Source organism: Taeniopygia guttata, chromosome 3, assembly GCF_048771995.1.
Source record: "Taeniopygia guttata chromosome 3, bTaeGut7.mat, whole genome shotgun sequence".
NCBI classification, from domain to species: Eukaryota; Metazoa; Chordata; class Aves; order Passeriformes; family Estrildidae; genus Taeniopygia; species Taeniopygia guttata.
The window spans coordinates 30667324-30680722 of NC_133027.1; the positions used below are offsets into that span (position 1 = coordinate 30667324).

The 13399-nt window shown below is 41.5% G+C and overlaps 2 protein-coding genes across 7 annotated transcripts in view; one reads left to right on the top strand and one right to left on the bottom strand.

Moving 5' to 3' along the window:
- The window catches only part of LOC140683520 (uncharacterized), a 39983-nt gene that overhangs the window by 17399 nt on the left and 9185 nt on the right, over positions 1 to 13399 (bottom strand). Inside the window, exons 2-3 of the mRNA XM_072926113.1 lie at positions 6605 to 7087; positions 5840 to 6503 (exon numbers count right to left, since the gene is read on the bottom strand). Coding sequence (XP_072782214.1) covers positions 5840 to 6503; positions 6605 to 7087 — 1147 coding nt within the window. The remainder of the gene's footprint in view (positions 1 to 5839; positions 6504 to 6604; positions 7088 to 13399) is intronic.
- The window catches only part of FAM135A (family with sequence similarity 135 member A), a 79639-nt gene continuing 72774 nt past the window's right edge, over positions 6535 to 13399 (top strand). For 4 of the 6 annotated variants that reach the window (XR_012054930.1, XM_072926520.1, XM_072926523.1 and 1 more), the window contains exon 1: positions 6535 to 6596. The gene's annotated coding sequence lies outside the window, so the exon portion shown is untranslated. Of the gene's footprint in view, positions 6597 to 6752; positions 6986 to 7029; positions 7451 to 13399 lie in introns of those variants that run through there. The other 2 variants (XM_072926522.1, XM_030267387.4) reach the window with 2 other exon arrangements.

Sequence of the window (13399 nt, forward strand, 5' to 3'; positions counted from 1 at the left end):
GGTGGTATTTTTTTTATTTATTATTTTTGTTTTGGTTTTTTTTTTTAATGTTATTTCAATCACAATGGTGGGGATCCCTTGTGCCAGTCCTATAACAAACCAGTACAGGACTCATGCTCTTTAAGCTCTGGCCTCGGGGCATACATAACTGTTTATGTCCTTGACAAATACAAAAGAACAAAGGAGTGAGCAAAACAGGATTGAATCTCAAAAGTTTTTCTTCTCTTTCCTTCCATCTTGTCACACCACGCTTCTCTCTCTCTCTCTCTCTCTCTCCTCTTTTTGAGCTTATTATGACAGCTGAGTGCTCATTTGAGCCATCAGTCACATGCTGTAGAATAAATCCATATGGATTTATTGTATTGCTGTGCTTCCCAGCTCTCAGAAGGATATATTCTCATTTTTATAAGTACAGTAAATCTTATACTACATAATCAAACAGAAAATTGGGAAAGACACTTTACACAAAAGACAATGATAAATAGCAACATAGAAAGTGGGGGAAAAGCATCTAGTGGAATATTTTAACTGTTGTTTTTAGGCTTAGTCTCAAAAATTTTCATTTATATTTCAGAAGCAAAATCAAACAATACATTAATTAATCTTAGAAATTATATCCAAATTGGGCAAAAATATTCAGCAGAAAGAAATCATAGTTCCAGAGAAATTAGATAAAGTAAGCTGCCCCTGACCTCAGAAAAATTCAGCCAAATAACACAAGAGAGAATACTCCAAAAGATAATGGAGTTGATATTGGATACAAAATTGTTTGTGGAAATCTCATTTCATATTGCCAAAACACAAAGTAAAAAGTTGCAGGGCATTTGACTTGAATATTCAGGCTGACCCATCAGTACATGCAGTGGTCTTGCTCCATCTGGCACAAGCCAGGTTATACTTCAAGTACTGTGTTTTCCTCCATATAAATTCTACAGAATATTAGAATTAATTCAGAAACCAGTTACCAAGTGAAGTTACCTTATGGGAAGAGCTGGTAATCCTAAACTTCTGAAGCTCAACATGATAAACACAGATGTTTCTGGTGGAAACATCAGTGAACAGTGCTATTCAGGGAAGCAAGCTGCCCTGAGAAGACATGGAACCATCATCCCTGGAAATGTTTGAAAGATGTGTAGTTGTGGCACTTGGGGACATGGTTTAGGAGTGAACATGGCAGTCTTGGGTTAACAGTTGGACTTGATGATTTTAGAGGCTTTTTCCAACCTTGACAATTTTATGATTCTATGTCTATGGTACTCAATGCACAGCATAAGAGACTTGTTAATGTTAAGTGCAATCTGGGATAAAGCAAAATGTGATTTCAGTATAAGAAAATACTTAGCATTAAGGTCTGATCTGCTGGGCTATGGAATATCCTTCCAGCAGCCAGGGCAGAAGGCCCCAAGGCAGAAATGATGTGAGATGTGACTTGATCACTGCTGGGTGTTAGCAGGAGCAAGCTCTGGGCATCACTGAGAGAAGGGCAAAATTTCAATGTGGGTGCAACTGTGGCCAGAGACACACAGTCCCAGCCCTCCCATGAGAGGGCAAGGAAACAACTTGGAGAAAACTGTTTTCAGACACCCTACAGTAGAGTCCACCCAATACCCTACAAACAGGGCACTTTTGATCTCACCACTGCCTAGGAGAACTTGCTCAAAGAGTACTGCTGCTGCACTGAGGAAAGTGTAATTAGTTTCTATTGCTGCCTTCCCAAAAAGGGTGAGAATTGAAACTGTTAGATGTTGACATGATTATTAATATTCCTGCATTGAGATATTTAGGTTTGATATGTGGGAACTTGCTAAAGAGCAATGACAGTTAATACTAATTTATTTCCTGTAACTTCTCTTGGCATTAGAGTTTTTAAACAAATCTTCAAGTAGATTACTTTCTTAAATCCTAGACAAGAGACTCGGAATTATTTTCTTACATCTCCTTCCCTCATTCTCCTTCCGTTCTGCCTTTCATTTGTTGAACACTAATATCAAATGAAAGAACATAGGCTGTGCCCTTGACACTTGCAGTTCTTTTTTGTGTAAAGAAAGCCAAAACCAAATGCAGCTTTCTCTGCAGAATCTGTCTTTCTCAGCATTTCTAACTGACTATTGGTGCTTTGTTCCAGCATCCTATGGATTACATTTCTTCCATATCCTTGTTTCTTCTTTTTTTTAGAAGGGTAATTAACATGCTGTATTTTAAATCCTGTTTTTTTTCTGCAAGCCTGCATTGCAGTCTTCTAGCGGGCTCTCTGCTTCCCTTTTTCCTTTTGAATGTGCTTCCACCTTTGGAGCATCACCTCTACAACTACTACTTCTCAGTTGATCTCATTGAATTAATTCTGTTCCCATCTTTACTTGCACAGTTCCAACACCTAAATTGTGTCCATTCATTAAATTCCATCTCTAGCCACTTTAGAGGTCCCTTATTTAAAGTCAGGGCATCTAGAAACTCCTGTGACTTTGTCTGAAACCACTGACAACAGCAATGGTATGAAGGTTTCCCTGTGTCATTGTTAGCATGTTGTGTATTAAAAAAGCCAGTTCCTCATTTTTGCATCAACCTAATACCATGCAAGCTGAAGGCAGCTACAGCACTGAGTTCCCAATCTTGAGCAGCCTTTAGAGAGACTCTCCTGACAAGAGGAAGCTGACCTTTTAAATTCTGTTGCTGTATTTTTATATATCTCATTTATTCTCCATATACAATTTTAAAATTTTCCTCCATTTGCTTTGTAATTCCCAAACAACCAAAAAATTATCACTAGTTGTCATATGAGGAAAAGTAGCTTTTAGCCAATCTTCTGTGAATCGTATAAGCATTGCATTATTTTATTATGTAATAAAGTTTAAAAACTACTTTAGATTGTTTTCACCAAATTACTTAAAGCAAAAAAAAAAATTGTAAGTGAAATGCTTTCTATTTTAGTAACATACTAGCTTAATTATGATTTTGTAATTATATATTCTAATTAGAACTTTGCAACCCCTTGCAGTACACAGAAGCATCTTTTCATACACTGTTTTCAACACACAGTTATCAAAATATTCTCAAAATGTAATTAGTTTCTATGTTTTCTTATGATTAAAGCCATTGCAGAGGATGTTTCACACAAATCTGTTATCCGAAAATGAACGTGCTTAGTGCTGTGTATCCTATATCTGGATATTTATTTAGGGCACACAGCCAAATCTGGCAGTTGTCTAGAATTGTTTTTATTGAGCAATCAGCTGAACGTTCATTCAGCATTTTTCCATATTTTGACAACTAACAAGCACAATCAACAGCTGCTTCTCTGACAGGAATCATTCCTCCACTCATACTTACCCAGTTTTGCACCCTAGACACAGTTTCACATGAATCATACCTGTGATACAATGTTCACTCCAAATCTGGCAATCTTTATCATACTACTCTATACCCTGTGTTTTCTCCTCTGGCAATTTTTTCTGAGATTCAGGCTTTGTCCACCTATATAAACTTCTCAGAAAAACTGTTTGTTTACTCCACACTCTTCTTGAATGGCCTTCCGATACATGCTTATGCACAGTTACCAAGCTTCCTTGCTAGAGTATCTATTGTGGGGTTTTTTTCCAGGAATAGGGATTGAGCCTCACGGAATATTCCCAGACTGGTGGTTCCACTTGGCTTCACCAGCCCTTTACCACATTATTTCCACAGTGTGCCTGTCAATACTACACACAGGAGCAGTGCAGAAAGAGCCCCAGGTTATTACTGTTGAGGCTGGCTCTGCAACTGGAAGCTGTGCAGTTGATTTCATGTGGCTTTGCATCTGGGTTCCCAGTCCTGCTTCTCAGTTCAGCTGCTGGTGGCTCCACAGCTTTTGTTTCTGAGTCTGCATCAATTTGATGCTAGCTAGAGGATACAGACCAGTATTAGTGCTGTATTGAACCTGACAGACATATCTCTACATCAATAACCTATTTTTTACACAAAATCCTGGACTAGAAAAAATGTTCAGCCCAGCCATATGAACTAAGGATTTAAATTCATTTAATATGGAAAAGACAGTTTCATCAGAACTCAAATAGCTGAAGTGGTTTCTAGAGTCTCCTACATCATACCTAAGCAACCAATTACTTCCAGGCTTCCCTTTATTAGTTATTAGTGAGAATAATCCATAAATTCACTATAGGTATCTCTAATAAGCAATGCTTATCATTGCATCCAGGCTTGACTGGCTTTTTGTGGCAGTTCTTATGTACAGCACCCAAACTAAAAATCTCCTGAAAACAAAGACAGCTTTGGACTGAAGGAGCTGCTGTTCCCTAAAGTTGTCTTTATTCAGAAGGGCTGTCAGATCATCCCTCTTTACATGGACAAAGAGGGAGGCAGCAGAAAGCACATGGGCTATGTGTGATGGTGGACCCCATCTCTGGCACTCACATGCAAAACCGCGACAAGGTTGGCAGCTGGGCTGACTGATGATACATCTTTACAAGTGGATTTTTGTGAGGGATGAAATTAGATTTATCTAATGGCAATTCTGCCATTTATAGGAACAAACTGCCAGTTTTCAGCTCATATCAGTGGACAATACAGTTACCAAGAAATGCTTCCTCCATCTAAAGGGAAAGAAGCCTGCAAGATATAGTCTCCTAATAGCAGAAGTCCAGCCAAGGTTAAGGAGAGATAAAATAACAAGCCAGACAAGAATTTATCTGTGCAGATATCTAAAAGCCCATCCAAACTGCCAGGCTGGCTTCTGGACTATTCAGCAATCAGAACATCTTCAATAAAATATGGCTTTTGAGATTCACAGGCATTATCCGATGCTAAGCATCTTTTAGTACAAAGCTGCTGAATTTCTGAGGCAGGTCAGAGGCATGTTTAGGCCTGGTGAGACCTTGTGTCAACCATGCACAACTACTCCAGTATTTTTTTGGTTGTTGGAACTGACTCTGTGGGATCACAAAGTAGTTACTAAAGCTTATACCAAAATAACCAAGGACAAAAGCAAAAAATGGCAGAGCCACTGATAATTTCAAAACTGCCTTTTTAAAAAGCCTTGAGACATTCACATGCTCCTGATAAAACAGATGCAAGTTTCATTTAAATCATTAATCTCCCATGAACTGAAATCTCCTTCACAAAAATTAAATTTCCAAATAGCTATGGGTTCAATCTGCAGTAAACTTCTGCCAGCAGTATGATCTCAATCAGATTTAACAGAAACAAAAGGTGCTGAGGACTCACAAGGATGGCTCACAAAGCTGGTTTTGGTACTTCACGGCAATCAGCTTCTCATCCCTCTGTTATTTACCCCAACCCAGCATCAATCTGGCTCCCTGCCTTCACAGTCAATCTCCTGGTTGCATGTCTGGATGCTAAGTCAGTTGGTGACAAAATTATTGAAAGAATTCTATGCAAACACTAACATTGCTGCCACCTGACTGGACTGAAAGACCCCTTTAATTAAAAGCCAATTGCCTGCATTCCAGTTCCAGCTACAGGTTTAGGCATTGAGAAAGAAGCACACATTGAGAGACTGAAAAACTATTTTTATACAAATTTTCTTTACATCCAAGATTTTTTTTTTCAGATAAAGGCAGGTAGATATAAGGGGAAGAAGAATGGGATTTTTCTTCAGACAAACAGTCATTCTGTTTGAAATGATTCTCTAAACAAACTCATTTTCAAGCTACATGTAGCACTTGTTAATGAGACAGTTGTAACCAGCATCCCTCCTCCACAATGTTAAAGACTACCAGTTTTGTTAAGTGTCGTTTACAGCCGATGTGCTTCTATTTTGGTATCACGTACTGCTAAAAAGTCTTACTACAGAAACGAGAACTTTTGCTCAATAAAGGCTCATTACCTCCAGTCCTGCAACCGCTGGCAGGTGCCCCACGGCCCGGCCCGCCCCGCCGCTGCCTGCCAGCACCCGAGGAGCCTTTTCCCCGCGGGCTGCTCCGTGCCCAGGCCAGGACAGCGGGCACCGGGAAGGCAGCACTAGCGGCGGTGGCAGAAGGCAGGCCTCCCGCGCCTCACGGTGGGGTCTCTGGGAAGCGGGCCGCGGGGGGAAAGCAGCGGCGGCCAAGCCCCGTGTGGGTCGCGGCCGTCCCGCCCCGCGGGTCTCCCGGCCCTTCGGGGCCGCCCCAAGCCGGCCCCGCGGAGCCGCGGGAGGGGCCCGAGCCGCGGCCCGGCCCGGCGGGGCGGCAGGGGGAGCACGAGTGCGGACGGCGGGGCTCCGCTGCCAGCAGCGGCCGCCGCGGGAGCGCACGGAGACCCCTCGGAGCCGGAGCCAGGCGGCGCGGAAAGCGCGGCGCAGGAGCCGAGGATGCGGCCGCTGCCACCGGCCTCTGCTTAGCCGCCGGCGCAGCCCCCGCGGCGGCAGCTCCGGCACCCGCCGCCCCTCGGCGCCGGGCAGCAGGAAGCGGCGCTCGGCCGGCTCCCAGCGCCCCCCTCCCTCCCCGCCCAGCGCAGAGCGGGCGCCGGCGGCACGGGCCGTCGCGGGAGCAGCGAGCGCTGGCGTCGGATGCCTGCGCTACGCCATCCCGGTGCTGCCGCGGCCTGGACTCCGCGGGGAGCACGGGCGATTGGCGGGCAGCGGCGGCCGCTCCTTTGTGTCCCAGGTCGGTGCCGGTTTGCGGCGAGGGGGTGCAGGGTGGTCGGGCAGAGCGGCAGGACCGTGTCCATCCCCTCCCGGAGGGCTGGAGCAGGCGGGCACCCCTCCGTGGCCGGCCTGTCTTCGGGGCCGTGGGCACGGCGGGCGGGGGACTTGTTTGTGTCGGTCTGACCCCCGCACCCCGGCAGGAAAACTCGGGGAGCCTTTCCGCAGCCAGACCGGCCGGGCGGCGAGGTGGGGCGGGGGCTCGGCCGCCTCCGCCGCGGGGCAGGGGACTCCTTCCGAGCCCCCGGTTCGTGGTCCCCTGGAGCGGCCGTGGCCGGAGAAGTTTCTGCCCAGACAGCGTTTCGCTGCCGCTCTTGATTATTTATCGCTCCGAAGCGGCGCCGAAAATAGGTCAGAAATAATGTCTCGCCTGTCCCCGCCGCGGAGTGTCCGAGGGCCGGCTGTGGTATTTGGAGCTGCTGGAGGCGAGGGTGCCTTTCCCTCCTTCTTTTCCTGAGAAATACGGGACCCTCGCAGGGTTTGAAACAGAGATGAAGAGGCGAGGAGGGGGCGTTATTTATTTATTTATTTATTTTAAATGTCGGTTTCTGCGTGCAGTGTGGAAAGTTGCTGGCCGAGCGTTAGGAATAACTCCCAGCTATTTCCTGGTGCGCGGAGGGCGGCACTGGCGGCTCCCGCCCTCCCGGTCCGAGCGGGAACAGCCCGTTCCCCTCGGAACGCCGGCAGAGCGGGGCAGGGCGCTGGGGGTGGCGGTGCCATGCCTTCAGCAGATGCTCGTCACCCCCGCTACCCTCCCTAGGATCTCGTCAGGGCTCGGTTAACCTCGGGGCGCGCTCGGCAGGATTTGCATGATCAGTAAGCGCTCTGGTGGAAATAATGTTTGTTTCTTGTATTATTTTAAGCAAAAATTTGAATAGAACCAGTTTGAAAGCTCTATTTGATAATTATGCGTTGCAAATATACTGCTTGGAAGAGAAGTTGAATAACATAACAGATTTTTTAAAATTTTAATTGGGGGATTTACAGTTATGTTGATACTATAACCAAAGCGATATTTGTGCTGATGTGTTTAAGCCCACTTCCCCTTTCTCCTGGTTGCAGAGAATTTTGCTGATTGAAACGTAAATAAGCTACTGTTTGAGATCTTACATTTTATCAAGTAGAGTGGACATAAATGCCTATTTTGTTTTACTGGGTTTTCCTTTTTTTTTTTTTTTTTTAAGTGCTTCTTTCAACTTGCTTAATGTCTTATAAATAGGCAAAGCCTGAGGTGGAATCCACACGCACCATCTTTCGGTTTGCTTGACTGATAGCAAGTAGCAAATGCTGCAGAATCTGTATTACTCTGGAAGGGAAGGCATTACATTTTCATCCATTAAATAACTCCAACTTGGCATTTATATTGTGAAGATTAAACTGCTTGGCCCTTGCTAAGGGATAAATAGCACAGCCCAATCCCAGTTCAATAATTCTCTGCTTTGCTGAAACATTATGGCTTTTTCACAGTGAAAGAATTCTGGATTTGTGGGGGAGCAAATTAGGTACTCCAGTTCACTGCCCTTTAGACCTGAATTGTTTTTTAGGAAGTGGACAATAATCTGGTGTCTGACTGTATCTTTGCAAGTACTTTAAATGAATGAAGCACAGAGTTGTAATCTTGTTCTGTTTCTTTCATATGACTGTACCAGTAGTCACATTCTGAGTACCTGCATTTGGTATGTCAGAGCACAGCTATAAATCTTAGTCTGCATTTTCCTTGGGTGGACCAATTGTTTTCTTTTTCCCATCACTCATTTTTCCCCCTACTCATTTTTCCCCCTGTAAATGGCACAGGATAATTCTTAAGCTTTCCTTTGGCAATTGATAAAAGTCAGAGAATATGAATTTGAACTCATTCTTTGGAGTAGTTTAAATAGCTCCTGTGTGAAATACAATCCTACATTACTGGTGAGAGTTGACTGATATGTGAAAATACTGGTTTTGAACTTAAATTAGCCCTTTATTAATAAAACTGATTTGTTACCTTCAATTCAAGTTATGGTCAATGTGACTGGCCTGTATAAAGTTCGGCATGAACAGTAATCAGTAATAGTAAAGTGCACACAACAGCCAAAATCTGTCTTCAAAACTGTGATTTTGAGAATGTGCCAGACAAACCAACACAGGTGTTGATTCAATTTGATTCCATTGTGATAGAATTTACTTTTGTTCTGAGTTAAGTAAAACCTCAAAAATAACACATTGGGCTCTGTTCAGATTTCAGAAGAGCTAAGCCCTTGCATCTCTTCTGAAACCCCAGTGATAGATGTGATGCTGTTACCTGACACTGCAGTATTGTGGTTTTAACATTTCCCTTGGCAGCACGGGTTTCAAAGCTCAGTTCCAGGACTGTCTCTGGTGCTTTTTTCTCACAAATATAGAATCAGTGAATTCTGTTCCCAAGCAGGGAGAGATGTGAAAACTGAGATCTGTTGCTCACTCCGACATTCGTTGTTGACTTTGCAAGTCAGTTATCTGCTGAGAAAGACACTGACAAGTTCTAGTGGACTTGGTTGTGGTTTTGAGATATGATAAGCACTCTTTGACAGGATGTTTCAATCAGTATCTCATTCTCACCAGGTTACAGTCTGGTGTTTTGGTGCGAGCTTCTCTTGCTGGAAGTGATTAGAATGGGATATGAACGCCACAGCCATCTGTCTGCCTGGGGAGGTGCATAGGAAAGCAAATCCTGGCAAAGGAATGAGGCAGATTACTTTGAGTGGCAAGGTTTTGATCTACAGCAGGTAATATGGGAGCCCTTTATGAGCTCCGACTCTTGTACTGTTTTTTCCTTGAAGAGAACCTGGTTGCCTACACCAACATAGGAGGCAGGTACCCAAATGTTTATTAATACAATGTTGAGATGCCTGTATCTCTCTCTTGGCCTGGTTGCTGTCCCGAATAAATTTGAAAGTTAAATCAGTACCAAAGATGGACCTCATTGTAAAAATCAACAATCAAGGGTTGTGAATTCTTGTTACTGTTAACCTTGTTTCAGTGTTTGAAGTTGTTATTGTGATAAAGACTGATGTTTCTCATCCTTGCTTGGTAACTGTTTCATCTTGTACTTTGTGTTTTCTGTCTTGAAATCTTTTTTGTTCTTTTTCATCTCCCAGTCCCTACACACTATAGGACAGTCTTGGCAGAATATACTCTCTTGTTAACCAAGGTGGAAGAGTTGCAGTTTTATTGTGTGGGTCTTCCCCTTCTCCTTTTTCTCTGTATGGAAAAATACAGTCTCACTAGTGCTTTGTTTTCATAACAGGAAAGATGAGTAGCACCTGTGTGTTGACCAGCCATGGTCCCTGATGGATATTTGTTTTGACAGCCTGTTGTTGTATGTCAGTTACCTGTGTCAGGCTGCTGCTCAGAGAACCTGTAGCCTAAATAAGTACTACTGTGTCAAGTACCAGCACATTAATTTCGTTTGGTTAACTAGAAGCATAACTCAGAGTTTCTTGAATTAATATTTATTTAAGTTTGCATTCAATATTTCTCCTAATGAACAAGCATGGAAAATTTAATCTTTTTTTTATTAATGAAAAGTTTGTTTATCTTGCAATCTTCACAACTTTTATAAGTTCCTATATCCTGGTGGTACAGTTCAGTGGTTACAGTGGTAACACTGGGTTGACATTTGGACTTGATGATCTTTCAAAGTTTCTTACAACTTTGATGATTCTATTCTATGATTCTAAAAGTCACAATCCTGCTGCTTTAAAACAGGAATGAGAGGTTGGTTAAATTCAAGTCACATTTTTGGTCCCTGTGAGCTTATTACACTCATACTATGCTTCTGCAAAAACAGCATTTCTATGATTTTCTGCCACAGCTAGGAAAAGCAGTAAAGTACATCCTTGCATTCTGTTAGTATTACTGCACCATGTGTTTTCTCCATAAAATCATCTCACGCGATTTTATGTTTGCTACACATCTGCTGATTTTGGCCTTCTCTAGCATTTTGCTAAGCACCTTTTGAACACATTAATTTGTTGGATACATGTCATTAAGTACTGTGTGTAGAAAAACAAGTTGCTGTTGAAGTAGGAACATAATTAAATATTTATGCTTTCATTTATAGCAAAAGCTGTTGGTATTTAGTAATGAGGTATTGCTGGTATTTGTAGAAGTCTGTTGTATAAACCGTCTTCCTCGAAGAACAATGCGTGGAACTTTTGTGGTAACAAGAGCATACAACAAAGGGTATGCAAGAATAAAATATGAAAGGGAGGAAACAAGTTTGCCATAGTTTTGGGTCAGGAAGAAGTCAGGTGAGCAAATTGTGTTTACTTCAAGCAGGAAATTGGTGACAGCATTGTTCTTGGAAAGAACAGACAGAGAAATAAGGAACAGAATCAAGTAGAATCAAGTCTCACAGAGCTCAACTTATAAGCGGAACAAAAGTTGAAAATGCTAAAGCAAATTGAAATTACATCAATTCTATTTTTTATTAGATGGTTTCAGTGGATTTTTTTTCTTTTTCTTTTTTTTTTTTTTTTTTTTTTGGAATGTATTTTCTGTAGAGGTTTTGAAGTTGGGAACATTTTTGTTGTGAAGAATTTTGAGCTTTATATTGTGCAAGCAATTCTGTTGGAAACAAGAGACAAAGTTTCACTTACCAGTATTTTTTACTAAAGATAAATGAAACATGTCCACATTTCTGAATTGCAAATCTCGTATCAGAAAGAAAGGAAAACATGCACATTTTGCTGTCTTTAGATTTCTAGTGAAAAGTTATAAATTCTTTAGCTCTAATACTATAGAATTATACATATATATGCACATGTGTGTGCATATGGCTTGCTGAATCTTGTTTCTGAAATTAATCACAAAACTGTACACACCCAAATTAAGAAATCTGTAGCATTCAACAGTTAATTTTACAAGAAGCTTTACACTTGACCTCTGACATTTTGAAATAACAAACTGACTTGTTTTCCATATTCAAGTCTGCTTACTATAATCACAACCTTGTTCACATGCTGTGACCTCATGAATTAATCCGTGTTACTGACAATGCCATATATCACTTATTACCTGTTGCATAAAGGATGTTGAGAGATAATGCTTTATTGTGCTTTCTAGATATAAAATAAACTGAATTCTCTTTATGCTTTAGATGCTTTTTCTAAAGTTAGTAAGAAAGATTTCCCTTTCAATTTTCATATTAGAATGGCCTACAATACATTTTCTGTCTTCTTTCTATCAAAATTTACAAGGAAAATGTAAATTTTTGCTTCTGTAGAAGAAGCTGTACTTTCTCCCCAGGCTGTCAATTCCATTATCTCTTGATGATTTTTCTGCATAAGGATTATGTATTTCCATGTGAAAAAATCAGTCTAAATAATGTAATTAATGCTCCTGAGTTTTAGTGGTAGAGGTAGTAGTAGTTGCATATGTAGTGCTTTTAAACTTAATTATAATTGCTTGCTTGTCTGTTTATATGTGGCCCATCTAGCTTTCTGTAAAGGCATATATATGTTTTTAAAAGATATTCAGAGTAAATTCTGAGATTATACCAGCTATCAGATAATTTTAGAGCTGATGTTTTCAGGCACCTCTGACCTTCAGTCCCTCACTGCAGTGAAAAAATCCAGACTAAAACATGCCAAGGATTGAGGATATTTGAAGTACTGAAACAAGAAACCATGGATAGTAGAAAACATATTTTACTGCTTTTTATGTAAAACAGCTTAGAGGAAAACACCTTGTAATGAATGAGGTCAGTACTAGCTCTGAACATGGAACCTAGTTCTCCACATTTGTGGCCATTCTTTCAGGCTGGGCTTCTTTTTCTAATGAAGGCTTCTGCCCCTTGTTGCTGGGGCAGAAGCTCTGGTTCATAGGGTTTTACCTGCTCTTAATTTTATTTTGTATGTCCTTAAGAGACAACCTGTGGAAGATGTATTGTGTGTCTCTGAAATTGTTTTGAGTTAATGATACTAATGTTAGAGCTGAATTTGAGTCTGTGACTAGAAGCTCTAGCAGATGTTACCTTCCTTTTGATAGAAATGTGCAAAACCTGATGGAGTTTAGCTAGAATGATGAATTTTCATGGCCAGTCACTTTGTCCTTGTCAGGTAAGAGAGGAAAGAACAATAACCTTTTAGAAAACCAACCAACCATGCTATCAGCAGGGTAGGGAAAACCTCTGATGACTTTGGTTCCTAGTTGTTGGGCCTTTTTTTCCGTGAATGTTTATGCTCTATTTAAGGGGTGGTACTTGTTTTAGTTGTAGCAAATTTGAAAGCAGCATGCAAGGGATTGAATGATTACAAAACGTTAGTACAAGAATTTCTAACTAAACATGACAAGTAAATGGTAGAAGAAAAGGAGCGAACAAAAGCTGTTTTATACAAAACATTGTCAGAAATTGTTTAAGTAGAGTTGGTGATAGTTCTAGCTAATTCAGAAAACAGTTTTCTGATTTGTTTTGATGTAACTCTGCAAGTCTACCCATTGAAGTTACTAAAGGTGATAATTAGATTTGTTTTGTTTCCAATATGCTATTTTGGAAACAGTCTTGCCATTTTAGGTTTGTGTCAGTGTTTTTAGCAGCTTCTCACGCGTCAGCATTGTTCTCTTACTGAAATGCCGTGTGGGGAGCAGGAGGTAAGAGGAGCATGAAGCCTTCAAGCTGCAACATAAACAAAAGCAGATCTTGAAAGGAATTTGTTAATGCTGCTATACTTGCCTGTTTCATAGGGACGCTTTAGTAAGATATTCTCCCAGTGTAGTGGGGGAGGAGCAATGCCAGCACTCTAA